Source organism: Coregonus lavaretus (genome assembly GCF_964263955.1).
Source record: "Coregonus lavaretus genome assembly, chromosome: 8".
Classification (NCBI taxonomy): domain Eukaryota; kingdom Metazoa; phylum Chordata; class Actinopteri; order Salmoniformes; family Salmonidae; genus Coregonus; species Coregonus lavaretus.
The window spans coordinates 36697419-36724421 of record NC_139995.1 but is presented as its reverse complement, the minus strand read 5'-3'; the positions used below and the strand labels follow the sequence as shown (position 1 = coordinate 36724421).

The window sequence follows — 27003 nt, the reverse complement described above, 5'->3', positions numbered from 1 at the left end:
CTGATCAGTCCCTACACCCAAACGAGGACATTGCGTTCATCCACCTCTGGCCTGCTGGCTCCCCTTCCTCTGCGGAAGCACAGCTCCCCCTCAGCCCAGTCAAAACTGTTCGCTGCTCTGGCACCCCAATGGTGGAACAAGCTCCCTCACGACGCCAGGACAGCGGAGTCACTCACCACCTTCCGGAGACATTTGAAACCCCACCTCTTTAAGGAATACCTGGGATAGGCTAAAGTATTCCTTCTAACCCCCCCCCCCCCCCCCCCCAAATTGTAAAGTGGTTATCCCACTGGCTATAGGGTGAACGCACCAATTTGTGAGTCGCTCTGGCTAAGAGCGTCTGCTAAATGACGTTAATGTGCCCTTGAGCAAGGCACTTAACCCTAATTGCTCCTGTAAGTCGCTCTGGTTAAGAGCGTCTGCTAAATGACTAAAATGTAAATGTAAAAATGGGTAGACAGTGTGATGGGGTAGACAGTGTGATGGGGTAGACAGTGTGAGGGGGTAGACAGTGTGAGGGGGTAGACAGTGTGAGGGGGTAGACAGTGTGATGGGGTAGACAGTGTGATGGGGTAGACAGTGTGAGGGGGTAGAGAGTGTGAGGGGGTAGAGAGTGTGAGGGGGTAGAGAGTGTGATGGGGTAGACAGTGTGAGGGGGTAGAGAGTGTGATGGGGTAGACAGTGTGATGGGGTAGACAGTGTGAGGGGGTAGACAGTGTGAGGGGGTAGAGAGTGTGATGGGGTAGACAGTGTGATGGGGTAGACAGTGTGAGGGGGTAGACAGTGTGAGGGGGTAGACAGTGTGAGGGGGTAGACAGTGTGAGGGGGCTGTTTGAAAACAAATTAAATGAATACCCAGGGGGTGGTGTTGGGCCCTCTGTGCCCAATTGGAGTGTATTGGATATGGTCTGCATTGAAACAGACTATTACAAACACATAAGGCCCCCCACCACTAGACCGGAGGGCAACCTTAAAACTAAACCAAGCAAATATGGTACCTTAACAAACAATCCAGTTTAACACAACCATGAGATTATTTGGTATGGCATTTCAGATGTGTACTTGCTTCATGAGCAACATGAGAGATCACAGTTGGATGTAGTAAAACCAGCAAACGTTCTAAAGCAAACATTTACAAAACATTCTAAAAGTACATTGATTTAACGGGTCACGTGTGCCATTAGTCAATGCTAGCCATCTCTTGAATTACATTCATATTGCTGATAAAAAGGGAAAATGTTACACATTCTCATAAGAAATTGATTGAGTTCAATTGATGTTTTAAGGTTGTCCTCAGGTCTTGAAGAAAAAGTCTAAAAGGAAGATTAATTCTCCCCCCCCCCCCCAATCTGATAGAAATTTTTTAAATCAGGCAAAGTGCCGTCTTACCCTGTTGATCACTTTTCAAAACAACCTCCCTTCCCAAGAGAACAGAGCTATTTAAGAGCCATTTGTGAAGCACTGTACAAAGCAACCGGCAGAGTATTCTGATTACCAGATGTGCCATGGGGTTGGTGAATACTGCCAGAAAGAGGTGGTGTAATAAGTGAACTCTGCCTTAATTGATAGCGGTGTGACGTCAGTCATTGATGAAAGGGGCAGCAGTACCCTATTACTAACCTACACACCCTTGTCATTTGCATACTGTACATATTCTAACCTGCTAGGCCATATTAGAGTGGTTATATTACAGAAGGACCTTGCCTGCCATGGAGTGTTGTCTTTTGTTTTGGTATTTTGGATAATTCCGTCAGACACAATGTGAGTGCCCCAGATTCTAGAACTGAAAAATGGACATGATATTTTGATTTCTTTACAAAACCAAGTCAGCTTAAATATCTCAAGACAACTACCATGGCTCAGTCTAACGAAAGGAAAAATATAACCTTGGTGTCACGGACATGAACCGACTAAATCCAGCAAAGGCCCTTTAATGTTTTCATAAGTGTACTATATATTTATCATCCCACTCCCCCTCCCCTATTCCTCCCCCCTTTTGTTATTCTTTGCCCTCCTCCTTCCCTCTTCCTTTGATACTTCATTTTTACCCGGACTTGTTGGCCCCCACCAGGTTCATGAGTCCGTCCGTGCTCATGGATTTGGGGCGCTCCAGGGGGAAGCCCAGGGCTCGGCTCCAGATCAGCTGGGCCAGCACCCCCAGGGCTCGGGACACGCCGAACAGCACCGTGTAGTAGTTCATCTCTGTCATCCCATAGTACTGTTAAGACAGGAGAGAGGGAGGGGATGGAGGGTTAATTTCACAGCACAGGGGAAGGTATTTCATTATAGTGCTCCCAATTGTATGTGATATATATAAGGGCTTTGCAGAAAGATAAAGGACAGCTAAAGTAGAGTAGGAGAGTGGCTATACTTTTTTTTATATGTCTCTGACAGTTCGCTAGGATGGAACAAACTATGAAAAGATGCTGAAATTAGACTTTTTAGATGTTCCTTCATCCCTTGAAGAGATGGTGGAGGCCTTTCTTGTAACCTTTACACAGTGTCTCTCCCGATCAGTTGAAAGTGTACCGCAATAGTTGGCTCCATCCTCCTGTACCCCCGCCCCACCACTCACCTGTAGCAGCACTCCACTGTGGGCGTCCACGTTGGGCCAGGGGTTCTTGGCCTTGCCCTGCTCCAGCAGCACGTTGGGCACGATCTTGTAGAGTTGGTGCACCAGTTTGAACATGGGGTCATCGGGCAGGTGCTTGAAGGCAAACTCCTGCTGGCAGGTGTACCTGGGGTCTGTCTTCCTCAGGACGGCGTGGCCGTAGCCTGGAACCACCTAAGAGAACACAAACAGAAGGTCAAAAAGTTAGGTTGAATATCTTAGAAGTTACATATCATTCCCCTTGCAGCTTATTCCTCAAATGAAGACATAAATGCGTCCTTTACTTTGTGCACCTGTTCACTCCACTTTTAGGTAGATGGAAACATTTCCTTTGGGTTTCCTTTCATTGACCCAGCTTGGCATGACCTCCAGTCTAGACCACTTACCCTTCCAGACTTGAGGGTGTTCCAGATGTAGTCTCGCATGGCCTCGTCAGACACCTCTCCTCCCATCTCCTTCTGCAGGGCCGTCAGCCACACCAGCACCTCCTACAAGGGGCACAGTCAGAGGTAATGTAGGGGATCACTCCAACCTAGACAAATCACTGCTCTCATTCTCACTACTGAAGTTGTTAATAATCACAATAACAGAAAATTAGGTATTTTTAAGCAACTCCGATAGCATTGCTTTGAATGAAAACATTACATAATCATAGCTTTGGATAAAAGTGTCTGCTAAATAGCACATTATGTATATACACAGTGCATTCGGAAAGTATTCAGCACCCTTGACTTTTTCCTAATTTTGTTACATTACAGCCTTACTCTAAAATTGATTAAATAAAACATTTTCCTCAATCTACACACAATACCTCATAATGACGTGAAAACATAATAAAGTGAAAACATGTTTTTAGATTTTTTTGCAAATGTATTAAAAAAAAAGAAAAAGATACCTTATTTACATAAGTATTCATACCCTTTGCTTTGAGACTCAAAATTGAGCTCAGGTACATCCTGTTTCCATTGATCATCCTTGAGATGTTTTTACAACTTGATTGGAGTCCACCTGTGGTAAATTCAATTGATTGTACATGATTTGGAAAGGCACACCCCTGTCTATATAAAAGGTCCCACAGTTGACAGTGCAGGTCAGAGCAAAAACCAAGCCATGAGGTCGAAGGATTGTCCATAGAGCTCCGAGACAGGATTGTGTCGAGGCACAGATCTGGGGAAGGATACCAAAAAATGTCTGCAGCATTGAAGGTCCCCAAGAACACAGTGGCCTCCATCAGTCTTAAATGGAAGATGTGTGGAACCACCAAGACCCTTCCTAGAGCTGGCCGCCCGGCCAAACTGAGCAATCGGGGGAGAAGGGCCTTGGTCAGGGAGGGGACCAAGAACCCGATGGTCACTATGACAGAGCTCCAGAGTTCCTCTGTGGAGATGGGAGAACCTCCCAGAAGGACAACCATCTCTGCAGCACTCCACCAATCAGGCCTTTATGGTAGAGTGGCCAAACGGAAGCCACTCCTCAGTAAAAGGCATATGACAGCCCGCTTGGAGTTTGCCAAAAGGCACCTAAAGAACTCTGACCATGAGAAACAACATTCTCTGGTCTGATGAAACCAAGATTGAACTCTTTGGCCTGAATGCCAAGCGTCACGTCTGGAGGAAACTTGGCACAATTTCTACGGTGAAGCATGGTGGGGGCAGCATCATGCTGTGGGGATGTTGTTCAGTGGCAGGGACTGAGAGACTAGTCAGGATCGAGGGAAAGATTAACAGAGAGATCCTTGATGAAAACCTTCTCCAGAGCACTCAGGACCTCAGACTGGGGCGAAGGTTCACCTTCCAAAAGGACAACAACCCTAAGCACAGAGCCAAGACAACACAGGAGTGGCTTCGAGACAAGTCTCTGAATGTCCTTGAGTGGCCCAGCCAGAGCCCGGACTTGAACCCGATCGAACATCTCTGGAAAGACCTGACAATTGCTGTGCAGCGACACTCCCCATCCAACCTGACAGAGCTTGAGAGGATCTGCAGAGAAGATTGGGAGAAACTCCCCAAATACAGTTGTGCCAAGCTTGTAGCGACATACCCAAGAAGACTTGAGGCTGTAATCGCTACCAAAAGGTGCTTCAACAAAGTACTGAGTAAAGGGTCTGAATACTTATGTAAATGTGATATTGCCTTTTATTTTTTCCTTTTTAAAAACCTGTTTTTTCTTTGTCATTATGGGGTATTGTGTGTAGATTGAGGGGGGGAAACTATTTAATCAATTTTAGAATAAGGCTGGAACGTAACAAAATGAATACTTTCCGAATGCATTGTGTATGTATGTACAGTACCAGTCAAAAGTTTGGACACACCTACTCATTCCAGGGTTTTTATTTTTACTATTTTCTACATTGTAGAATAATAGTGAAGACATCAAAACTATGAAATAACACATATGGAATCATGTAGTAACCAAAAAAGTGTTAAACAAATCCAAAACATATTTTATATTTGAGATTCTTCAAATAGCCACCCTTTGCCTTGACAGCTTTGCACACTCTTGGCATTCTCTCAACCAGCTTCATGAGGTAGTCACCTGGAATGCATTTCAATTAACAGGTGTGCCTTCTTAAAAGTTAATTTGTGGAATTTCTTTCCTTCTTAATGCGTTTGAGCCAATAAGTTGTGTTGTGACAAGGTAGGGGGGATATACCGAACATAGCCCTATTTGGTAAAAGACCAAGTCCATATTATGGCAAGAACAGTTCAAATAAGGAAAGAGAAACGACAGTCCATCATTACTTTAAGACATGAATGTCAGTCAATCCGGAAAATGTGAATAACTTTGAACGTTTCTTCAAGTGCAGTCGCAAAAACCATCAAGTGCTATGATGAAACTGGCTCTCATGAGGACCGCCACAGGAAAGGAAGACCCAGAGTTACCTCTGCTGCAGAGGATACATTCATTAGAGTTACCAGCCTCAGAAATTGCAGCCCAAATAAGTGCTTCACAGAGTTCAAATAACAGACACGTATCAACATCAACTGTTCAGAGGAGACTGCATGAATCAGGCCTTCAAAGTCGATTGCTGCAAAGAAACCACTACTAAAGGACACCGATAAGAAGAAGAGATTTGCTTGGGACAAGAAACACAAGCAATGGACAATAGACCGGTGGAAATGTGTCCTTTGGTCTGGAGTCCAAATTTGAGATTTTTGGGTACAACCGCTGTGTCTTTGTGAGACGCAGTGTAGATGAACGGTTGATCTCCACATGTGTAGTTTCCACCGTGAAGCATAGAGGAGGTTTGATGGTGCTTTGCTGGTGACACTGTCAGTGATTTATTTAGAATTCAAGGCACACTTAACCAACATGGCTACCACAGCATTCTGCAGCAATACACCCGCCTCTGGTTTGGGCTTAGTGGGCCAATCATTTGTTTTTCAAGAGGACAATGACCTAACACTCCTCCAGGCTGCTGTGTAAGGGCTTTTTGACCAAGAAGGAGAGGGATGGAGTGCTGCATCAGATGACCTGGCCTCCACAATCCCCCGACCTCAACCCAATTGAGATGGTTTGGGATGAGTTGGACTGCAGAGTGAAGGAAAAGCAGCCAGCAAGTGTTCAGCATATGTGGGAACAACTTCAAGACTGTTGGAAAAGCATTCCAGGTGAAGCTGGTTGAGAGAATGCCAAGAATGTGCAAAGCTATCACTAAGGTAAAGGGTGGCTACTTTGAAGAACTCAAATATAAAATATATTTCGATTTGTTTAACACTTTTTTGGTTACTATATGATTCCATGTGTTATTTCATAGTTTTGATGTCTTCACTACTATTCTACAATGTAGAAAATAGTAAAAAATAAAGATAAACTCTTGAATGAGTAGGTGTGTCCAAACTTTTGACTGGTATTGTATATACACACATATATACACACACTGAGTGTACAAAACATTAGGAACACCTGCTCTTTCCATGACATAGACTGACCAGGTGAAAGCTATGATCCCTTATTGATGTCACTTGTTAAATCCACTTCAAAACAGTGTAGATGAAGAGGAGACAGGTTAAAGAAGGATTTTTAAGCATTGAGACAACTGAGACATGAATTGTGTATGTGTGCCATTCAGAGGGTAAATGGGCAAGACAAAATATTGACGTGCCTTTGAACAGGGTATGGTAGTACGTGCCAGGCGCACCGGTTTGAGTGTGTCATGAACTGCACGCTGCTGGATTTTTCACGCTCAACTGTTTTCCGTGTGCATCAAGAATCCAGCCAACTTGACACAACTGTGGGAAGCATTAGAGTCAACATGGGCCACCCATACACAAAAAGATACATTTATGCACGCATGACTAAGTCGCTTTGGATAAAAGCGTCTGCTAAATGGCATATTATTATTATCCCTGTGGAACGCTTTCGACACCTTGTAGAGTCCGTGCCCCGACGAATTGAGGCCGTTCTGAGAGCAAAGAGGGGTGCAACTCAATATTAGGAAGGTGTTCCTAATGTTTTGTATACTCAGTTGACAGCATATACACACACACACTAGTAGGTTGGATGTTAACTTTGACATCAGCATCCGTACACACCTGGTTAGCCAGTCCATGAAGGGGTCCGGCCAATCCGTTCATAGCTGCGCTGAAGGAGAGGTAGGGGTCAGACAGGGCACTGCCCACTAAGTGGCTGGTGTGGGCACTCACGTTACCACCCTCATGGTCACTAGCGAAGGAGAAAAGGGGAGTGAGTGAATAAATAAGTGATGTAGCCACATAACTGCATTGTGCAATGACAGAGCAGGAGCTGAATATGCACATCTTAAAGTTAACAAGGTAATGGATGATAAAGAGAAAAAAAGATTATGAATGAAGTAGAACGCTCTATAAAACTGACCTGTGGATGGTGAGGTACAGGCGCATAAGCTCAGTGAACGTGGTATCGCTGTAGCCCAGCATGTTGGTGAAGTTGTGGGACCAGTCCAGACTGGAGTCAATTGCGCCAATGCTGCTGCCCTCGCGGTAAAGGTTGCGGTAAATCTTGGCCGCAACGCAAGGCAGTTTAGCGATCAGATCCATGGAGTCTTCATAGACAAACTGAGAAAATAGAATAATTTTCATGTCAATAGTGTAATCGGAAAAAAGGAACTCTTTCAATAGATCAATTAACACATGTTCAGATTCCACCATCTCGACTTCTTATAACTGGGGCGCGTTCAGACATTTTGCTACATTTCACAACGGTTTGTCCTACTGAACATGTTTTCCCACAACAGCGTGCACTGTTCAATATTCTTCAGGGTATGTTTCCTGAGCTCACCTCCCAGTACTTGGCCTTGTTGACTCCCTCAGAGTAGGCCCGAGCGAAGCTGCTCTCACTGTTCAGAGCTGTGATGGCGGCGCTGAACTGAGACATAGGGTGGAGGTTGGTGGGGAAGTTATCCAGCATGGTGACCACGTGGGAGGGAAGAGCTGCACGCTTGGCCCACTCCTTGGACAGCCAGTTCACCTGGGGACAGATACAATACACAGAATCAGCAATAGGGTAATTGGTCAAGCTATGCACACCAAACGTATGTATTAAGTCCTTACAATTACATTTTAGTCATTTAGCAGACGCTCTTATCCAGAGCGACTTACAGTTAGTGAGTGCATACATTTTTCATACTGGCCCCCCGTGGGAAACGAACCCACAACTCTGGCGTTGCAAGCGCCATGCTCTACCAACTGAGCTACAGGGGACCTACAATCACAGAGAGGGCCACTGAATATAGTTTTCTATGCAAAATATCATCCGTCACTAAACCAAAATGGAAGAAAACCTCCTCCCACAGATAAAAAGATCAAGAGCTATTGTCTGTTGTAAAGCTTTATGTTGTGGTTTATGCTATATGGGTCAACCTTTTTTATTGAATATATACATCATGTGATCTGTTCTCTGTACCATTATGAAAAGGGTTGTTGTATCAACATTTAAGCTGCTGTGCCATACTCTCTCTCCATAATGAGTTGCCTAGCTAACACTCACCTGTTCCTCTGTGGGCACCTGGCCTGTCACCAGCAGCCAGAACAGACCTTCAGGCAGGGGCTCGGCACCTCCTGGAGCCTTGGGCAACAGCTGCTGGCACTCCGGAATGCTGTAGCCACGGAAACGAATTCCCTTAAAAAATAAAGAATAATAACAGACCCATATAAATAGCTACTTAGTCATAATCATTGCCATAAATAGATATCTACACTCCCCTCCATATGTATTTGGAAAGTTAGGCATTTTTATGTGTGGGGGTGGGGGGGGGCTCTATACTCATCATGAGGCAACAGTACAGAATGTCACCTTTTATTTGAGGGTATCTTCATGCATATGTTTTACCGTTTAGAAATGACAGCACTTTTATGTATCAAAGTAGTCCAAATATTAGTATTTGGTCTCATATTCCTTGCACGCAATGACTACATCAAGATTCTGACTCTACAAACTCGTTGGATGCATTTGCAGTTTGTTTTGCCCAATAGTAACTGAATGATGACTGAAGCAATTCTCTTTATAAGTGAGTAGATAAGATGTTTCTAAACACTTCTAAATTATTTCTGATAATGCCAGGATTAAGAAAAATCATGAAAATCACTTTATTTTTATATCAGATAAAAATATATAGATTTGTGACAAAAGAAAGAAAATTGTATGTGCCTCATTAACATATATACACTGGGTGCATTTGCATGCATTAATAAATTCATATAAAGGGGTGGGACAGGGCTGCAACCACCAAAAACTTCCCTCTGTCTGTTTTATTGGTGGTCCTCTGTAGCTCAATTGGTAGAGCATGGCGCTTGTAACGCCAGGGTAGTGGGTTCGATCCCCGGGACCACCCATACGTAAAAATGTATGCACACACGACTGTAAGTCGCTTTCGATAAAAGCGTCTGCTAAATGGCATATTATTATTATATTATTATTATTCAAATACCTTTGACCCCACTCCCCACATTGACATTACATAACCCATAGGCCCTGTCACATGAGTGTTATCTTATGACTTTCAAGCCAATATCCACAAGTAGTGCTGACTGCTGAAATGACTGCCATCTCCCTCAGGGGAGTACTAAGCAAGTGTGCAAATCATTCTGTTTCAAAACAATTCTCTTCAGCTCAGCCACAGGAAATGAATCACTAAAGGGCAAAGACTTCAGCAAAAAATTAGTTTAATATAGGAAATCTGTTCCCAAGTATTCCTACAAATAAAATAAAAAAGTTACTTATGTGATCGTGTCTTTAATGTAATCAAGGTATGAAATGATTATTTGGCTTAGTTGTCATCAATTTGCAGTGTAGAAATTATTATAATTATGTTCCAGCCCCACCGACCATCCACTCGGACAAAAATCAGCCTACAGCTGAATCTAGTTGCCTACCCCTGATCTAGGCTAAGTGTAAACAATCTAAGATACTAACAAGCAACTGAAAACGGCTAAAATGCCCAATCTATCCCCCTACCCAATACTGAGCACGCATTCAATTCTCTGTCCAGGGGCTTTCCCTGCAAAGACCAACTCACCTCATCTGCATCCAGCACAGAGGTCTCATACACCAGGCCCTTCATACCTCTCATCCCACCGTAGATCTGTAAAGACAAGGGCACACACACTTAACATCAACAGCTACCATATTCACACTACAACTGGCACTGAAAGGGGTACACCTATAATGTAGAATGTTTACAAATGACAGTTGAACTGAATGTACCATATCCACAGTGATTGAGCCGATGTTAGTCTTGCCATACTGCGTTTTGAAATTCTTAATCCTACTCTGTTCTTTAGGGACGAGATCCGAGAGCACATCTCTCAGGTTCTGCAACAGCACAGAGAAAAATACAATAAATCACAGTTAGAAAGACAACTCATTTATGAGGGCCACTCAGTTCAAAATGACCTCATCACAGCACTGCTAGGTAAAAAGCATGTGTGTAAATCAAATTGAATATTGAAGGAGGTCCAGCCAGAGTACTTACTGTTGATGTAGTGGAATTTCTGGAAGCGATGAAGAGACATGCTGCGCTCTGCAAGGCACAAGAAGGGTTGTGTCAGGAGAGAGGCAATCAGTCAAACCAGGTTGACTCTATCCCCAACAATGACCTAGCCTGTATCCCCAACAATGACCTAGCCTGTATCCCCAACAATGACCTAGCCTGTATCCCCAACAATGACCTAGCCTGTATCCCCAACAATGACCTTGCCTGTATCCCCAACAATGACCTTGCCTGTATCCCCAACAATGACCTAGCCTACCTAATCACTGCAAGACAGACTGAAGCTTGAGTTCCATGACAAATCAAATCAAATTGTATTTGTCACATGCGCCGAATACAACAGGTGTAGACCTTACCGTGAGATGCTTACTTACAAGCCCTTAACCAACAATGCAGTTAAGAAAAAAGATTTACTAAATAAACTAAAGTAACAAATAAAAGAGCAACAATAAAATAACAACGAGGCTATATACAGGGGGTAACGGTACCGAGTCAATGTGCGGGGGCACCGGTTAGTCGAGGTAATTGAGGTAATAGGTACATGTAGGTAGGGGTAAAGTGACTATGCATAGATAATAAACAGCGAGTAGCAGCAGTGTAAAAAAAAGTTTAGTCTACGGTACATAGTTTAGCTGGCTAACTAATAACAACATAGTTGGATTTGGCTACCTGAATGCGAACTTGTTCTAACGCGTTAGCAGTTTAGCAATCTACACATCACTTAGCTAAGGCCTAAAGTATTTTAACTAGTTAGCTAGCTACTATGGCTAAATGCTAACTTCACGTATGTTCTGATTGGTAAGTGGCTAACTAACTGGTTGGGCTAGCCAACGTTTTAGCATACTAGCTAGCTAACGTTATGGCATGGGCCGGGACAATGCAGCGCCCATCTCCTTTATCGAGCTCACCTTCGTTGAATTTAAGACCTTCGGGGCAAACCTGCAGGCGGACAGTAGGGACATGGTGGATGTGATGAGTTTGTCTTGGTAGATTCTGACTGTGCTGGTAAAAGTCCCCAGTACCTCGTTGAAGGTGCCCCTCCTGAGTTTGATGGTAGGTGAAGGTTGAGCGAGATGAACAGGCCAACAAAGGAGATTGGCTGGGAACAGGCATGGTTTGGGTGACGTACATAATCTGCCTGTGGGTAGGTGTCTGGTTGAATCTAGCGTCAAGGATTTAAATAGGTTGCATAAGTGTGATCTTCACCGACATGAGATTGTAATTGTAACATGCAAATGTTATTAAACGTTTAAAACACAATGGTTTAAAGATGCACTATGCATACATCCCTCCGCCATATCCGCTAAAATTCTAATTGCCTAATTTCAGTTTGTGACAAGCAAGTATAGTGTAGAGAATCATTGTACCATCTAAACCGCTTTGAAATATCTCTTCCATAACTAAAAATATTGTATTTTTCAGCTGGTCTACAAAACCGAAAGTCTAGGACACAAAAACCTAAACTTAAAAACGGGAAGCATAGAAATAGCACACAGAACAGATCTACTGCTTCTTAGACTTTCTTTCATTGAGAATGACAGATCTATACCTCACTTTCTATGTGAATTGTCGGGTCGCCCAAAAAGTTAACATATTGCAGCTTTAAACTGCATGAGTATTGTCTGATTAGTTATTATTCTTGTCTTAACACAAACCCACTTGTGTGTAATGCAACACTAAAACACAACACTGAAAACAATGACTCCAGATTGTAGAAATATATTTCCATCAAAGTATGAAAAACAGATGACTGTGACAAAAGATGAATACACAAAATAGAAAAGAGGAATGAGAGTTGCTCGAGAAAGTATAAATCAAACCTTTCCATCATTCACAGGATACAATTAATCAAAGCAACAAGCACAGCAAGATCTGCAACCATGTTGAACAATTTCAGTATCTAACTACTGTTACAGAATTTGATTCACCATCTGCTTCAAGAGTAAGGTTAAGAATGTTTAAACTCCTGAAATCATCCAGAGTGATACCATTTTTTTCATAGCTACAGCTGTGTTAGACATACTATAAATAGCACCCGCAATAACATCTTCTAAATGTGTATGCGACCAATACATTTGATTTGAATTCATTGCAGTAATATACACATTACAAGAGTGCTCTACCCACATCATACACACCTGCATAAGGACAATATAAATTGAGGCACAAAAGCACAAATGTGTGAGAATATAGTTGATGTCATGAGTTTTCTTAACAGTAGTCGCCCAATAAGTTATACCTTGCATCTATGACTTGTGATTGATAGCGCAGATCGAGCTAGTGTGTTGAGTTCTACATTTCCACCTCCCCACACACTAACGTGGTGGAAGGTAGCTGTGTGTAAAGCTGAGCTGCAGGATGGAATCATAGCTCATCATGAGGGATTTGCAGAGCATGGTCGCAAAGGTCTGCAGAGAAAAACCATCAATGAGTTACATTATTTTAGTATTGATTTTTCACTTTACACGTATTGTATTACAATGAGTTATGCCAAACACAATTTTGTAAGAGGTGTATCCCCAATAGCAGTGCATGTAGTCTCTAGTGGTCAATATAATGTATTGGATCAAGTAAGAGGGTGGCATACCTGTTCTCTTGCTGCAGAGTTTGTCTTTCACGTTGTCCGTTTCATGGGCAAAGAATTCGATGACCTCGTCTTCATGTTGTTCAATGATGGTCTCACACTAGGGGTACGACAGAAGATAATGGTTAAATAAGATGTAGTTGGTCACACATTTCAGTGAGATGCAGGAGCTTGGAGCCACTGGCTTGTAACCTACAGTACAAACATATGGATGTGGAAAGTTTCCACTGCATTGGTATGTTTGGGTGAAAGTTGCAACAAAGATGCAATCAACTGTAGTCATTATCATTCACTACATTATCAGAGGTTCTAGAATGTCACACTGATGAGCTATAGCATGTCATCATCCATAGATCCTACCCACTAACATGTGAAAATGAAAACAAAATGGCTACCCACAGCAAATTTCAGGCTGGATGTGACTCTGGAATCCAGTTTAGCCTCTGAGAGGTCCATGGGTTTGCCGTTCCGAGACGTGACCCTCTCATAGGTCTCCCTGCTGGTGATGGGGTCCAAGCGTTCCCCGTAATCCTTCATCTTCTCACATATCTCCTCCATTAGCTCCAGGAGGTTACCCTCCGAGCGGGCGAGAGGAACCTGGGGGGAACACAATGTTGGTGAGCTCAACAAGAGAGAAAGATGATACCCCTATCATAGGAAACACTGTGATCATACATTACTATTACTATGTTTTAAAAACAATGCTGTAGAATCCCAGCCTCCAAATAAATAACATTGAATGTGTAAAATAAGGCCAATGAAGGACCCAGTAGCCATCAGGTACAATTACCTCTCTAATAGACTGGCTACCATCTGGGTTGATTCTAAAGGACCCGGTCTGGATCATTTTGTTAGGATCCACCTGGGATATTGCCCACTCCATCTCATCCACCATGGCCCTACATGCTGATGGACAATAGCGAAATGTTAGGTAATTAAATTAAGGTATGCAGACCAAAAGTGGACGCACAATGTAGAAAATAAGGGGGTTGGGATCAAATTATGAGATTAAACAGGATCTAGTGTAGTAAAAAGGTATTAGTCCAAAGACTTACCTCCACATTTGAGATCCTGGCCCTGCCTGGTTCCTTGGCCGTGGCTCACAAGAAAAGCAAGTAGCACACACAGAGGAAGTGATTGCAAGGGATGCCACATCTTCATCTAAGCAAAATTAGAGAGGGTTGGAAAAACACAGCAAATATACATTATACTGAAGCAGATCATTTTATCAATAGTATGGCGTCATGCAAGTAATTTCTCAATGGGTTGTCATAAAATTCAGGGGAATCGTTCAGGAACATTTTTTTTGTCAAGTTCAGGGACTATAGCTAGCTAATTTAAATCAAAAGAAAATAATGGTACATCACACTCACTGACCATTCATGCATTCTACTGTGCTGAACCGTCTCTGACGTGTAACAAAGACAAAATGCAACTTTTAATGATCAGTAATTACCTGTTGTTTGTTAATTTCAGCCACCGCTACAACGATTTGGAAATGTTCATTCCACGCTGTTCAATCCCATTTGGTAAAAACTGGTGACGTAGGCAACGGCCGGGACGCTACCGAGAGGTGTCCGAGTTTATGCCAGAGGCAATTAGGACCCAAACCACATTTCATCAGAGAACCAAAAACAGACTTCGATTTCATGGCAAATATCCACCGGTCTTTCATGTACAAAGTCATACGCATCACAGACAGAGAAACAGAGGTTTTTATTTAAAATATTAATTGTATTGCATTCTAATTGCTAATGTACAATGATCCATGGCTGTCTTTCGTTTCGCCAGTTTGCATTTGAACTTTTTTTTAGCTAACCCTTCTCCTAACCTGCTACGTTAAATTAGGCAAATTCGAGTAGGCATAATTCATTTAAACCGTCTTCATTTTAATTAGACTTTACTAACAACAACAGGGCTTTGTGTTGGAAACTATTTCTTCCTATAGTATTTAATAAATAAGAGGTAGGCCTACCTGTTTGACAGACGAAATTAGCCTATAGGCTGCTATAGTCATAGATTTGTCTCAACTCCTCCACCCACCGTGCACTCTTTAAATAGCCTACCTCTGTGTCAGTGAAGGGCTGTTAAGTTAAAACCAAGACTGGAATTGAGGGGTTATTATAGGTTTTTTTTATTAAAGAAAATGGCAAAAAGCACAGACCTACCCCTTGTTAGTTTAAGATTTTGAAGAAAATAAAGCGGATCCGATTATATAAAGTTATCTATAACAGCGCTTTGGTCCGCGGTGCTTTATGCTAGAAACAAGCCGTAAAATACCCGGAAACTACGTGACTCCGATACATATGGGGATATCGTTGTTCCGTTTCTTTGACATTCAGAGGCTGAGGTACGACCTTCTATAGCCGAGGAGACAAAAAATAGACTTTGCTTGTAGAGTAATCAAATTCTGTCACTATCAATTGATTAAGCTATTCACTTTCTGTACAATAGAAGATGTTTAAACCCAGACAGCTTTTAGGGAACCACTTATGACCTTCTCTCGTTGGGTTAAGCCACAGAAGAAGAATAGCCAGCAGTTAAAGCTTAACATTTTTTGCATTGGTAGGCCTAACTTTTGAATGTACCATGCTCAGACTCCAAATGGCGTCTCAGATTTAATTATTTGCAAACAGGGACAGTTTCGTTGCAAACAAGACACTCATTTGGCATTGGAGAAATATGATAAGATGAACACATAGGCCTATCTCTCTGTCCATTCTTAGCCTGTCATTTCAGAAATTTGTGTGGTATTAAAAAATCTGCTAATTTGTAAAATGACGTAGAATTGCATGAAATGTTTATAAAAGGCAATTTTTCTCTAACCTGCAAATATGATAATAGATTCATGCAATGGTTTTACTATACAGGAGATATTTCCACCCCTACTCTTGTCCACGGTGGCCTGCGAATCCACAACCTTCTGGCCCGCAGCCCTATGCGCTATCAAAATGCCTACATTGTCATGTAATGCTTACAAGACGAAGAACCGTTTATAAAACTGCATATCTAAGGCTCTGGTCTGTCCTAGGAGTGAGGGTAAACGGGAGACGTTCTCTGCTATCCACTTTATTTAAAATTATTATTTTGGGAATAGGGGAGGGTCACTTTTTTTTTTTTTCAAGCGTTCAGGGAGGGTTTAGGTCAAATGTATTTTGCTGAAGGGAGGGCCATCCATTTTCATTTCAGAGATGTCCGATTTTCTCAATGTAACCCTTATTATAAATAACGTTCACTCCCTAAATTCTCCTAACCTGCTATGAAAAGTATATTTTGAAAAAAAGCTGGACAAAACCCTCCAAACTGAACCGAGTTTGGCTGTGTTCAAGAGCACCAAAACGACTGCGTACTGACTGGTCTACAAATCACCTTGTATCATAAATAACGACTCATTATTATTTGTAGATCAGTCAGTCAGTCACAATTTAACCATGATACATTGTGGTTTTGATCCTCTCGGACAGGGCCACTGCTGAAGGCGCACTTGGGTGAGTGCTCTGTCATCAACAGTAAACAAACAAATAAATATGTATTACCATCTCAAATGCACTTAAGAAACAAGAAAACATTCTTAAGGATCTTTGAAATAATCCGGTTCTGCAATATCGGTCATGCTAAATATTATTGAACGCGTCAAATAACAATATGCAACCTATATGCAAATAGTGGCCAATCACTAATAAGGCGCATGTGAAGCCAGCTATATGAAAGACATCTCACCAACAAACGAATAAGTTATGTCGAACCTTTAAACCATGAGAGACCGCTTTTTAAGTTTTGCCAACCAAGTACAACCACCCCAGGAGGATCGGGTGGTTCAAAGGTAGGATTAATTCTGGTAGGTAATACCTGGCAAAAGTCAACATTGACTGGTACAGCTACCTAACGTAACGCTCTCCCCTTTCTATTATTAGCCTACCTAGCTAGCTATGTTATCGTTTGTTATTTAACAGTATGCCCGTTCCAGTAAACCAGGCCTTTCTATTGCTGTTATGTTGTGTTAAGATTTCGTTGACTTTTTCTTCAAATTCTTGTGATTAAACATAGACTTATTGAATGTTATTTTACTGATTTTAAATATCATGGACTGTTTCCCTGTGTATATTAGGATACTTTTTATTACATTTAAATAATGTTTCCATATCACAGTATCTTTAGAGTATCCTGTGAGGCAGATCAAAGTGCCCTGTGGTCAGGAGGAGAGCAGCATCTTGAAGGTTTTCGGGGAAACATTCCCCCAGATGAATCCAAATGTAGAGGCCTTTAAGACAGACAGGAGGAGGAGGCTCGTTCCCCTACAGCTGAACAGCATGTGTCCAGCTGCAATCAAATCAGCTGGGCTAGGGAGGTCTGTCCTGTACTTAAGATTGAAGGTATTTCATAGCTTATGTGTTAGGAAGGGGGAGGTAGATTGAGCTTTATTATGTCACGTGATAAATGCCAGAGGTAATGAATTAATTTAAAAAGAAACTGGATTTCCCTCTGTATACAAAAGTAAAAGTATTTGAGCGATTAAGGAGGCGTTTATCCCGCTTATACCACAGTTGCCAAAGAAAATAATACTAAAGCACACATTTATCGGCAGAAGTCCTGCTGCTGCTTGCGGCTACTGTGAAGTACTTGTCATTATTTCCTCTAACATAAGTATTTTGAATCGGTCCACTCCCCTAAATCAATACACATCACTATATTGTCCTTAACACTTTAAAAAATATATACATACTGTCTCTAAACCATAACAGGTTCAAATATGGTCTCAACTCTCTTGTGCTGCTGGAGGCATTGGGGAACCACCCGGACAGCTTCCGAGCACTTCTTGTAGACTCCATAAATCTTCCACTGCCAGGGACCTGTTTAAAGTAACCTATTCCATACCTGGCAGCAACCGGCGGTGGTTGGAGAATGACACCATCTGCCACTGGTTCAACTGGCTGGCTGAGGAGCAAGGTAAGATAGTAGCTCAATTGTTCAAGTTGATCGGTAACTGCGTATTATTCCATTTGTGATTTAAATGTTTTACTGTGTACTCCTCAGATGGAGAATGTCCTCCTCTAACAGTGGCAATGGTGTTGGGAGTTTGATACTGGGGCAACGCTGGTGCCACCCCTGGGGTTTGAGGACCCCCCGACCATCGAATTCCTCCACACAGCGCGAGGGAGTCTCGCTGGGCAGCAGAAGAAAAAGTACCCAGAGGCAAACACGTGTGCTGTGACACTAAGGCTCCCTCTTCATAGCACCTACAATGCCTTTAGGGAATTCATGACCTCCGGTATTGTGAATTCCCCACATTCCGGTGTTGCATAAACACACCTTAGTGGAGAGTGACACATAATAGTTAGAACATTGGAGGGTGAATTACTTGTATTCACAAGTCTGTGGGACTTGTTCTGCCTTCTCTCTTCCACCGTTTCATATACAGTATGTACTGAAGACTTGTATATTTCCGACCCTGTTCTTTGAATGTCTTAATGTACCTCTTTCTGCCCACTTGTCAGACTAATGGAGACAAGTGAGCAGATATATTTGGCCGCTAAATTCATTGTTTTTCAAAATATTTATTTGTATGATACATAATTTATAGAATTGTAGCAGTAAGCTACAGTAGCAATTGAGTGTTTGAAAATGTAGCTGCACAAACACATTTAAGCATTTATCTACTTACCGTCTATGTATTGTTAGTATAGTGCATTCTGACATTATTCAGACCCCTTGACTTTTTCCACATTTTATTATGTTACATCCTTATTCTACAATTTATAAAATGTTTTTTCCTCATCAATCTACACACAATACCCCATAATGACAAAGCAAAAACCGGTTTAGACATTTTTGCAAATGTATAAGAATAAAAATACATGGAAATATCACATTTACATAAGTATTCAGACCCTTTACTCAGTACTTTGTTGAAGCACCTTTGGCAGCGACTACAGCCTCAAGTCTTCTTGGGTATGACGCAACATTTTTATTTATTGAATCCATTTTAGAATAAGGCTGTAATGTAACAACATTTGCAAAAAGTCAAGGGGTCTGAATACTTTACGAATGTACTGTATATCCGTATTGGCTGTTAATGTTCACGTAATGATCGTTAATATTAAATTAATTATACAGTCCATATTGTTGTTTGTCTTAGTGTTTTATGGTTTAGTTTTTTTACAAACACTTTACTGACACTGAAACAAATAACCAAAATCGTTTGCTGATATTGACTGAAGTACTGCTGCCATATTGCAGCCAACTCATCCAAATCTGAAAATGTGATGTCCTATATTTAAGAACAAATTAACTTACACCATTTTCATTAAATTAGAACTACATGCAATGATGAGGCTTCCCATCCATTGCATTAAGTGACAGCTCCACTTCTGGGAACTACACCTTTGTAGTGACTTAACAAATTTCAAATGCATTGATCTAAAAACTAGATCCATTAGTCCAAGGCTCTCCAACCCTGTTCCTGGAGAGCTACCTTCCTGTAGGTTTTCAATCCAACCTCAGTTGTAACTAACCTGATTAACCAGGTAATTATTTAAATCAGGTGCGCTAGATTAGGATTGGAGTGAAAACCTACAAGACAGTAGCTCTCCAGGAAAAGGGTTGGAGAGCCCTGCACCAGTCCATCTTCAACCACATTATTCACACATTTACGTTATGTTGCTAACTGTAATAGGTTGCTGTTAATCACTGATATAAAATGTAATGGGAGCCGAACCACTGGTCCAGTAGAATCCCGATCTTCATTTAAAAAAAACTGAGGAGAAGACTGTAGGGCGTTCCACACATTTATTTTAACAATTTATAAAAGTCCCGATTGGGCATTACAAAAGGTAAAGTTATGTTTTAATAATGTCCTTTCAGAATGTTCCGTTGTCCTCCCACGGCAGGCACGCTCTGAAGGCTCCAATCCAGTGCTTGCAGTAGGCCTCTCCTGGGTCGTGTTGTACCGAGTGGAAGATAAATATTGTGTCAGCAGATGGGGCTGTTCTGCTAAAGCGCCATAGAGCAAAATACAATAACCATAAGCCGTATATCTTAAAAGTACCTGACTCTCCAAATATGACCAAACAAAATCGTAATGAAATTGAGAAGTACTTAACTTTTGTTAAGGCCACCTGTGTCTAAACTCTGTTCCCCATCCATTTAGAGTTGAAGTTGTCTGTCGTACCTTTACGATATAGGGGGGAGGTTGGATGGGGTTTCCAAACGCAGGAATACAGTAATGGCAAAGAAAAAGACAACATTGAATAAGAGTGTACGGCTTAAAGTGGTCCTATGGACAGATACTCCAATCTCCGCTGTGGAGCCTTTTAGCTCCTTCAGGGTTATCTTTGGTCTCTTTGTTGCCTCTCTGATTAATGCCCTCCTTGCCTGGTCTGTGAGTTTTGGTGGGTGGCCCTCTCTTGGCAGGTTTGTTGTGGTGCCCTATTCTTTCAATTTTTTAATAATGGATTTAATGGTGCTCCGTGGGATGTTCAAAGTTTCGGATATTTTTTTATAACCCAACCCTGATCTGTACTTCTCCACAACTTTGTCCCTGACCTGTTTGGAGAGCTCCTTGGTCTTCATAGTGCCGCTTGCTTGGTGGTGCCCCTTGCTTAGTGGTGTTGCAGACACTGGGGCCTTTCAGAACAGGTGTATATATACTGAGATCATGTGACACTTAGATTGCACACAGGTGGACTTTATTTAACTAATTATGTGACTTCTGAAGGTAATTGGTTGCACCAGATCTTATTTAGGGGCTTCATAGCAAAGGGGGTGAATACATATGCACGCACCACCTTTCCGTAATTTATTTTTTAGGATTCTTTGAAACAAGTTCTTTTTTTCATTTCACTTCACCAATTTGGACTATTTTGTATATGTCCATTACATGAAATCCAAATAAAAATCAATTTAAATTACAGGTTGTAATGCAACAAAATAGTAAAAACGCCAAGGGGGATGAATACTTTTGCAAGGCACTGTAAATCTATATATTCCTAATCTGGACTCCGATTTCGTAATCCTGCCTCAGATTACGAAATACTGAAAATCCGACCTCTGTGGCTGGAGCCTCTCTCTTTCTCTGTCTGTTTCTCTCCCTCCAAACTCTCTCTCTGTTGCTGTCTTGCTCTCTCTCTCTCTGTCTCTCTTTCTTTTTCTCTCTCCCTCGCTCTCGCTCTTGCTTTTTTTCTCTCTCTCTTTGCTTTCACACCTATTATGTCACCAGCAGGGTGCAGTATGAGTGGGTTAACAGCTGTATTTGATGTCATTATCAGTTTTTGAAATGAATAGATTTCCTAATAAAGCAACACCAATTTGATTAATTTGTTTATGTATCACATGTGATTCAGACCATGTACCACAATTCATATGCATATTTGTCTCACACTTAAATACTTATTTCCATTAATACCCACATTAAAAAAGACTACAGTTTACTATAGTATAATACTGTAGTAATACTATAGTTTAAAAAAAAACTGCTGTGTTTTTGTGGACTGTAGTATACTGTAATATTAACTATACTGTAGTGTTTTACAGATATTACTATAGTATACTATAGTAGTATACTATAGTCTGAACGGATAGTTCAGAGCTTCTGCTCTTTTCTGTAACCTGTATTGAACACAATATATGGTCTATACTTGGCATGTAGGTTTCTAACTTATTGGTGGCACAAATTGGGATATGGGGAAGGACAATGGGCAGGGTATATGCAAATTAATTACTGTAGTATTACTTTAGTTAAAAAACTTTTTGTGGACATTACTGTAGTATTTACTGTAGGGTTTTTGCGGACTGTAGTATACAGTATACTACACAATTCTATGTTAAAGAATACACATGATCAAGGGATACTACAGTGTGTATTATAGTATTCTACAGTAAACCACAGTTTACTACAAAGGTATATAGTATGTACTGTAGTATTCTATAGTAAACAGTAGTCCTTTTTCATGTGAGCACCTTCCATTTATGTCTTTTTATTTTATTTTTTACATTTGGAATAATTTAGAACTAATTTGCATGCGTCACACCTGCATGGTTAAAAAAAAGTGCAGACATGTTCAGTGTTTGAGAACAGTATTTAAACACCATTTGAGTTGTATTGTTGAAATACAGTGACTCCTATCATCCCTAGTCAAAGTAACATGTACACTCTTCTACACATCTACTTACACATGAGTGCATAAGATAAATACACTCAGTCTGTAGAAAGACCTCTAGAGACTCGTTCTCTCTCCTTTCTCTCTCCTCTCTCTCTCTCTCTCTCTCTCTCTCTCTCTCTCTCTCTCTCTCTCTCTCTCTCTCTCTCTCTCTCTCTCTCTCTCTCTCTCTCTCTCCACCCTCTGTCTCTCTCTTTCTAAGCATGGATATGGCATGATGCAACACTCCTGCTCCAGGAATACCTGGGGGGTCCCACTGCTTCATCAAGCCCCCTCACACACACTCTCTCTCACGCACACACAGACAGACACACATACTGATACTGACTGGCTGTACATTCAGGAGCCTGAGAGCCAGAGAGAGCCAGAGTGAGTTACAACAAGAGGAGAGTGGCAAGTAGCATCTATTTTTTTATGCAGCACCACCACCACCCCTCCTCCACGTTCTCCAGTCCTGGATGAGAGCTAAAGACTGTGTGGGACTCCCGTAGGAGGATGAGTTCTGCGGAGGAGAGAAAGGACCATGACATGTACTGTGAGAAGGCGGTGGCCCTCATCATTGACCTCTGTCTGGACGACAGCCCCCTGTTGCAGCCCAACACCTGCCAGGACTTCATCACACTGCTGGCCACCAACCAGAGCCCAAACTCTGCATGGTCAGGTATGCCCCACAGCCCAACAGCCTCCCTCTGGTCACCACTGTTTGTTTGTGTTGTGTTGTGAGTGACTGGGAGCACGTGTTGTGTTAAACATGCTAACTTCTATGTTTGTTTGTTGTGACTGACTGGGGGCAAATGTGTTGTGTTAAACATGCTAACTTCTATGTTTGTGTGTTGTGACTGACTGGGGGCACATGATGTGTTGGAAATGCTAACTTCTATGTTTTTGTTAGTGGTCCAGTGCAGGTAATTTATCATTCCTGCCAGACAGGATATTCACCTGGGGGATACTCAGAGGTTGGCTTGGTTGGCTAATTGAGCTAGGGTACTTTCTTAGACTTAATTACTTATTTCTGAAACATGGCAGGAAAGAAAATAAAATATGTCGGTTGCTAGGGTGATTTATTTAAAGAAAATGCAAAGTTGTTGAAATCGAAAAGATAGGTTCCTTGAAAGATAGGCTTTGTTCCTGGAATGAAAAGAGAAAAAACAATTCATTTATTTTAGGTTGGTGACAGAATGGATGTGGATTGACAGATAATGTATTTCCCCAGGGAAATAGATGACATAAAATATAATATGTTTTTTCTATCATTGTGTTAACTATTGGCTCTCAATAGGACTCCCTTGTCATACTGTTGCACATTCCTCGATGGCAGATGCAGTCTTGATGACAGCAACCCCTGTAACCCTTTCCTCTAGTCAAAGGAAAAAAGCTGTTTTTCTCTACCATATTCTCCTCCCACATGTGTGTGTTTCTCAGACATGCGAGTGAGGTCATCTGGAAATCCCCTCTGTGCCATAATTGTATCATACAAGAAGATGTTTCTCTGAACAAAGCTTTGGGCCACTTTCTCCCTACAACACACTTTTCCTCCTAACTCCAGGAAGCTTTTTATGACGTGCCAGCCAAGGGGAAACTGACTGACTGACACTACCCCATTAGTCATCATGGGGGTGGCCTTGCCCTTTACAAAGTATCACACAGTTTACTTCACATTGGTCTCCAGTTCCACACAGACAGACATCCACTGTCACTCTCTTCTCTCTCTCTGTCAGGTGTGGGCTCCACAGTGCTGCTCCGTCTTTACATTTTAGTCATTTAGCAGACCCTCTTATTCAGAGCGACTTACAGGCGCAATTAGGGTTAAGTGCCTTGCTCAAGGGCACATTGACAGATGTTTCCCTTAGTCGGCTCGGGGATTCTAACCAGCAACATTTTGGTTACTGGCCCAACGCTCTTAACCGCTAGGCTACCTGCCGTCTTAACCATGGGGTTTATTGGCAGATAATTGAAGTGGCATTAGCTCAAACTGATTGTGCTCTAATTAAAGAGCTGTGCTGTGTCTGTCAGAGGGAGCGCCCGCAGCTCAGCCAGGAAGAGACCAGAGTGCACCAGTCCACAGGTAGTAATACCACATGAATAGAAGACTGCCACTGCCTCCGCATACGCCCTCGCATAGCGCTGTACACGGCTTCCAAAAACCAAAGGTCGCAGATTTGGATTGGCAGGTTGGGCGCCCGTTTGTGCTAAGGCGAATGTTAGAGTTGGATGTGGATGAGTTTCTCGAAACTAAACTGGCTGCTTTGGTTTGTTCTGCCTTTCAGACACACACACACACACACACACACACACACACACACACACACACACACACACTGATAGCATCTGGGAGGGGAGTGTTGTTGGTAGTAGTAGGGTTGGCAAAAACAATTATTTTCACCATGGGGGGGGGGGGTAGTTGATAGTTGTTGTAGCTCATAGTGTAGTGTTAGTATAGGTAGTTGTTGTAGCTCATAGTGTAGTGTTAGTATAGGTAGTTGTTGTAGCTCATAGTGTAGTGTTAGTATAGGTAGTTGTTGTAGGTGCAGTACAAGTAGTGCTATGAAGCAGAATAGCTCTGGACAACATCACAGCTAAAAGAAAGACAGCCGTTGTTTACAGAAATTCTATCATGGAGTTGTCTGTCTCCTCTGACCAAAAAGTCACCATGATGACCCAGGCTGTTCTCTCGCTCTCTCTCTCTCTCTCTCTCTCTCTGTCCTTGTTTTGAACGTATTCAATATAGTGCCAGTTTGGATGAATAGACGTACATCTTGGTGCAGATGAAATCGAATTCCTGCTAAAGCACGTCTTCTCAATAATTCTGATTGTTTGATAATTCAATAATTCATTGATGCTTATATGCTTTGCAGTATCTTATGGGGGATCTGTATTTTGTTCTATTGCATTAGCCTTTATTGTATGGATATGGTAGGGTTTACCGTAACTGCTCTTGATTGAATAAAGGGCCTGAGGTTGCATCATTATTTGAGTGTGTGCAGGCAGTGAAATTAGGTCATGGTGTTATCCAGCGTTAGGAGCATTAGATCAATCACTTCCAGTCTCTGAAGAGGGATAACCAAGAGTGGAGACGGAGGGCAATGGAGGAGGAGAAAAGATGCCTGGGTTTATTTGACAACTGGAAACTAAATAATAATCCTACAGGAGAGACAAACACCTGCACTCGTACGAGAACATCTCTGCACCGCCACAGTCACCTCTTTTCTTTAGTTTTCCAATTTAGGTTGTAAAATGCATCTGGAAACAGCAAATATTACAGAAGGCTGAAGTCTTATCTTTAACATCTAGAGGAGTAGCAGCAGAGCTGTGCAGTGTGCTCCCCACCACCACCGCCGCTGCAATATGTGACCATGAATAAATAAAGTAGTTGGGCTGAGAGTATGATAGGAAAGAAAATAGCATTCATACAGAATGTACAGGTCGTGGGAGAGTAGTCTAGTCTCTGTAACCCGTGGGGGATTATTACAGCGATGTTAGGCAGCAGGCCTATTGAGCCACATGTAAATAATTCAGCTGAGTGAGGCGCTGTTTTCCAGCCATGTCAATGGCATGGATTGGTGACTTAAGGCTTGCACCTGGCTCCCTAAGCCGATGGTTAGCTACTTTTGTATCCCAGGTATGGATTTTAGAGGGCATTGGCTGAGTTGACACAAAAGCCCATTGGGTAAAAGCCCACTTATGTAAAAAAAAAAGATCTGATGTTGTGCTGAAGCCCATAGATTAGAGGTGTGTGTGAAGTGCTACAATGAATGCTTTATTGTTGATGCCGAATTATAGCTGAGCACAGGAAGAAGTTTGCTGGCAGGTGCCCAAAATTCTAGGCTTTGATATCATACGATACATTGTGTTGAGAATTTGATTATGAAGGGAAATGCTGAATCCTTACAGAGGAAGGGATGGGGATGTGTAATGCTTAGAGGAAGGGATGGGGATGTGTAATGCTTAGAGGAAGGGATGGGGATGTGTAATGCTTAGAGGAAGGGATGGGGATGTGTAATGCTTAGAGGAAGGGATGGGGATGTGTAATGATTAGAGGAAGGGATGGAGATGTGTAATGCTTAGAGGAAGGGATGGGGATGTGTAATGCTTAGAGGAAGGGATGGAGATGTGTAATGCTTAGAGGAAGGGATGGAGATGTGTAATGCTTAGAGGAAGGGATGGAGATGTGTAATGCTTAGAGGAAGGGATGGAGATGTGTAATGCTTAGAAGAAGGGATGGGGATGTGTAATGGTTACTTTACATTCATATGACAGTCATCAAGATGATGACTGTCATATAAATGTGTCAGATACAGGCCTCTGCTCAGATACCCAGACTGGCCAGGGAGTTCTGTGTCATTGTGAAAGCATTATGTCTCACAGACAAGTCAGTAATGTGAATGAGACAACAGCGCTCAGTATTCACCGGCGAGCCTTGAAGCATCTTAGCACAAGAACATTAGCCCCTGATGACCGCTAAATTCTACCTCATTCCAATTTCCAGGAAAATATTGTGCTTTGTTTTTCAAAAACACCACTTAAGACCTGAGGTTATCCTGGGGAAAAAAGCAAAAGGACAATTGAAAAAAAGCCTGAGACCAGTCAGTCGGTCTGAGGTAAATTGAATAATAAGCCTTTCTGATGGAAGGTGAGGGAGGGATGGAGCAAGGGAGGGAGGGGAGACAAGGGGGGAAAGACTAGG

At 42.1% G+C, this 27003-nt stretch overlaps 3 protein-coding genes and 1 long non-coding RNA gene across 8 annotated transcripts in view; 2 read left to right on the top strand and 2 right to left on the bottom strand.

The window, feature by feature from the left end:
• Nucleotides 1–864: 864 nt before the first annotated feature.
• LOC311133906 (citrate synthase, mitochondrial-like) lies at nucleotides 865–11653 on the bottom strand. The gene is made up of 11 exons (XM_084167518.1): nucleotides 11489–11653; nucleotides 10563–10610; nucleotides 10295–10402; nucleotides 10107–10172; nucleotides 8579–8710; nucleotides 7871–8059; nucleotides 7448–7647; nucleotides 7147–7276; nucleotides 2998–3099; nucleotides 2576–2785; nucleotides 865–2218 (listed from the first exon to the last, which is right to left on the bottom strand). Exons 1-11 carry the CDS (start codon nucleotides 11540–11542, stop codon nucleotides 2045–2047), a joined length of 1413 nt encoding a protein of 470 aa, XP_084023644.1. The 5' UTR covers nucleotides 11543–11653; the 3' UTR covers nucleotides 865–2044.
• Nucleotides 11654–12283: 630 nt separating this feature from the next.
• Nucleotides 12284–15223, bottom strand: LOC311134168 (protein canopy homolog 2-like). Of its 2 annotated transcripts, none has more exons than XM_084167779.1 (7): nucleotides 15140–15223; nucleotides 14621–14832; nucleotides 14220–14325; nucleotides 13955–14070; nucleotides 13564–13761; nucleotides 13168–13264; nucleotides 12284–12988 (listed from the first exon to the last, which is right to left on the bottom strand). In XM_084167779.1, the coding sequence occupies exons 3-7, from the start codon at nucleotides 14323–14325 to the stop codon at nucleotides 12945–12947; spliced, it is 561 nt and encodes a 186-aa protein (XP_084023905.1). In that variant the 5' UTR covers nucleotides 14621–14832; nucleotides 15140–15223; the 3' UTR covers nucleotides 12284–12944. The 2 variants fall into 2 exon arrangements, with proteins under 2 accessions (XP_084023905.1, XP_084023906.1); XM_084167780.1 differs by having other exon boundaries at nucleotides 14621–14727; nucleotides 15140–15216.
• Nucleotides 14786–19282, top strand: LOC311134170. Of its 4 annotated transcripts, none has more exons than XR_014613650.1 (4): nucleotides 14786–14876; nucleotides 17314–17537; nucleotides 17907–18111; nucleotides 18199–19282. It is a non-coding gene; the product is annotated as an uncharacterized lncRNA (long non-coding RNA). The 4 variants fall into 4 exon arrangements; XR_014613651.1 differs by lacking the exon at nucleotides 14786–14876 and adding an exon at nucleotides 16347–16652; XR_014613652.1 differs by lacking the exon at nucleotides 14786–14876 and adding an exon at nucleotides 16347–16987.
• Nucleotides 19283–22814: 3532 nt separating this feature from the next.
• LOC311133352 (synaptotagmin-6-like) overlaps nucleotides 22815–27003 on the top strand; it is a gene marked incomplete at both ends in the record, with an annotated part of 49145 nt that continues 44956 nt past the window's right edge. The window contains one exon of the mRNA XM_084166853.1: nucleotides 22815–22980. Within this exon, the coding sequence (XP_084022979.1) occupies nucleotides 22815–22980 (166 nt within the window). The remainder of the gene's footprint in view (nucleotides 22981–27003) is intronic.

Coding starts and splice junctions, on each gene's coding strand:
- LOC311134168 (XM_084167779.1), bottom strand. CDS start 14,325: ATGAAGATGTGGCATCCCTTGCAATCACTTCCTCTGTGTGTGCTACTT. Junction 14,071..14,219: donor CCAGGATCTCAAATGTGGAG/GTAAGTCTTTGG, acceptor ATTGTCCATCAG/CATGTAGGGCCATGGTGGAT. Junction 12,989..13,167: donor ACTCTGCAGCAAGAGAACAG/GTATGCCACCCT, acceptor TTTTCTCTGCAG/ACCTTTGCGACCATGCTCTG.
- LOC311133906 (XM_084167518.1), bottom strand. CDS start 11,542: ATGTCCCTACTGTCCGCCTGCAGGTTTGCCCCGAAGGTCTTAAATTCA. Junction 10,403..10,562: donor GAAATTCCACTACATCAACA/GTAAGTACTCTG, acceptor GTGCTGTTGCAG/AACCTGAGAGATGTGCTCTC. Junction 3,100..7,146: donor TTCATGGACTGGCTAACCAG/GTGTGTACGGAT, acceptor TGCCCCTTGTAG/GAGGTGCTGGTGTGGCTGAC.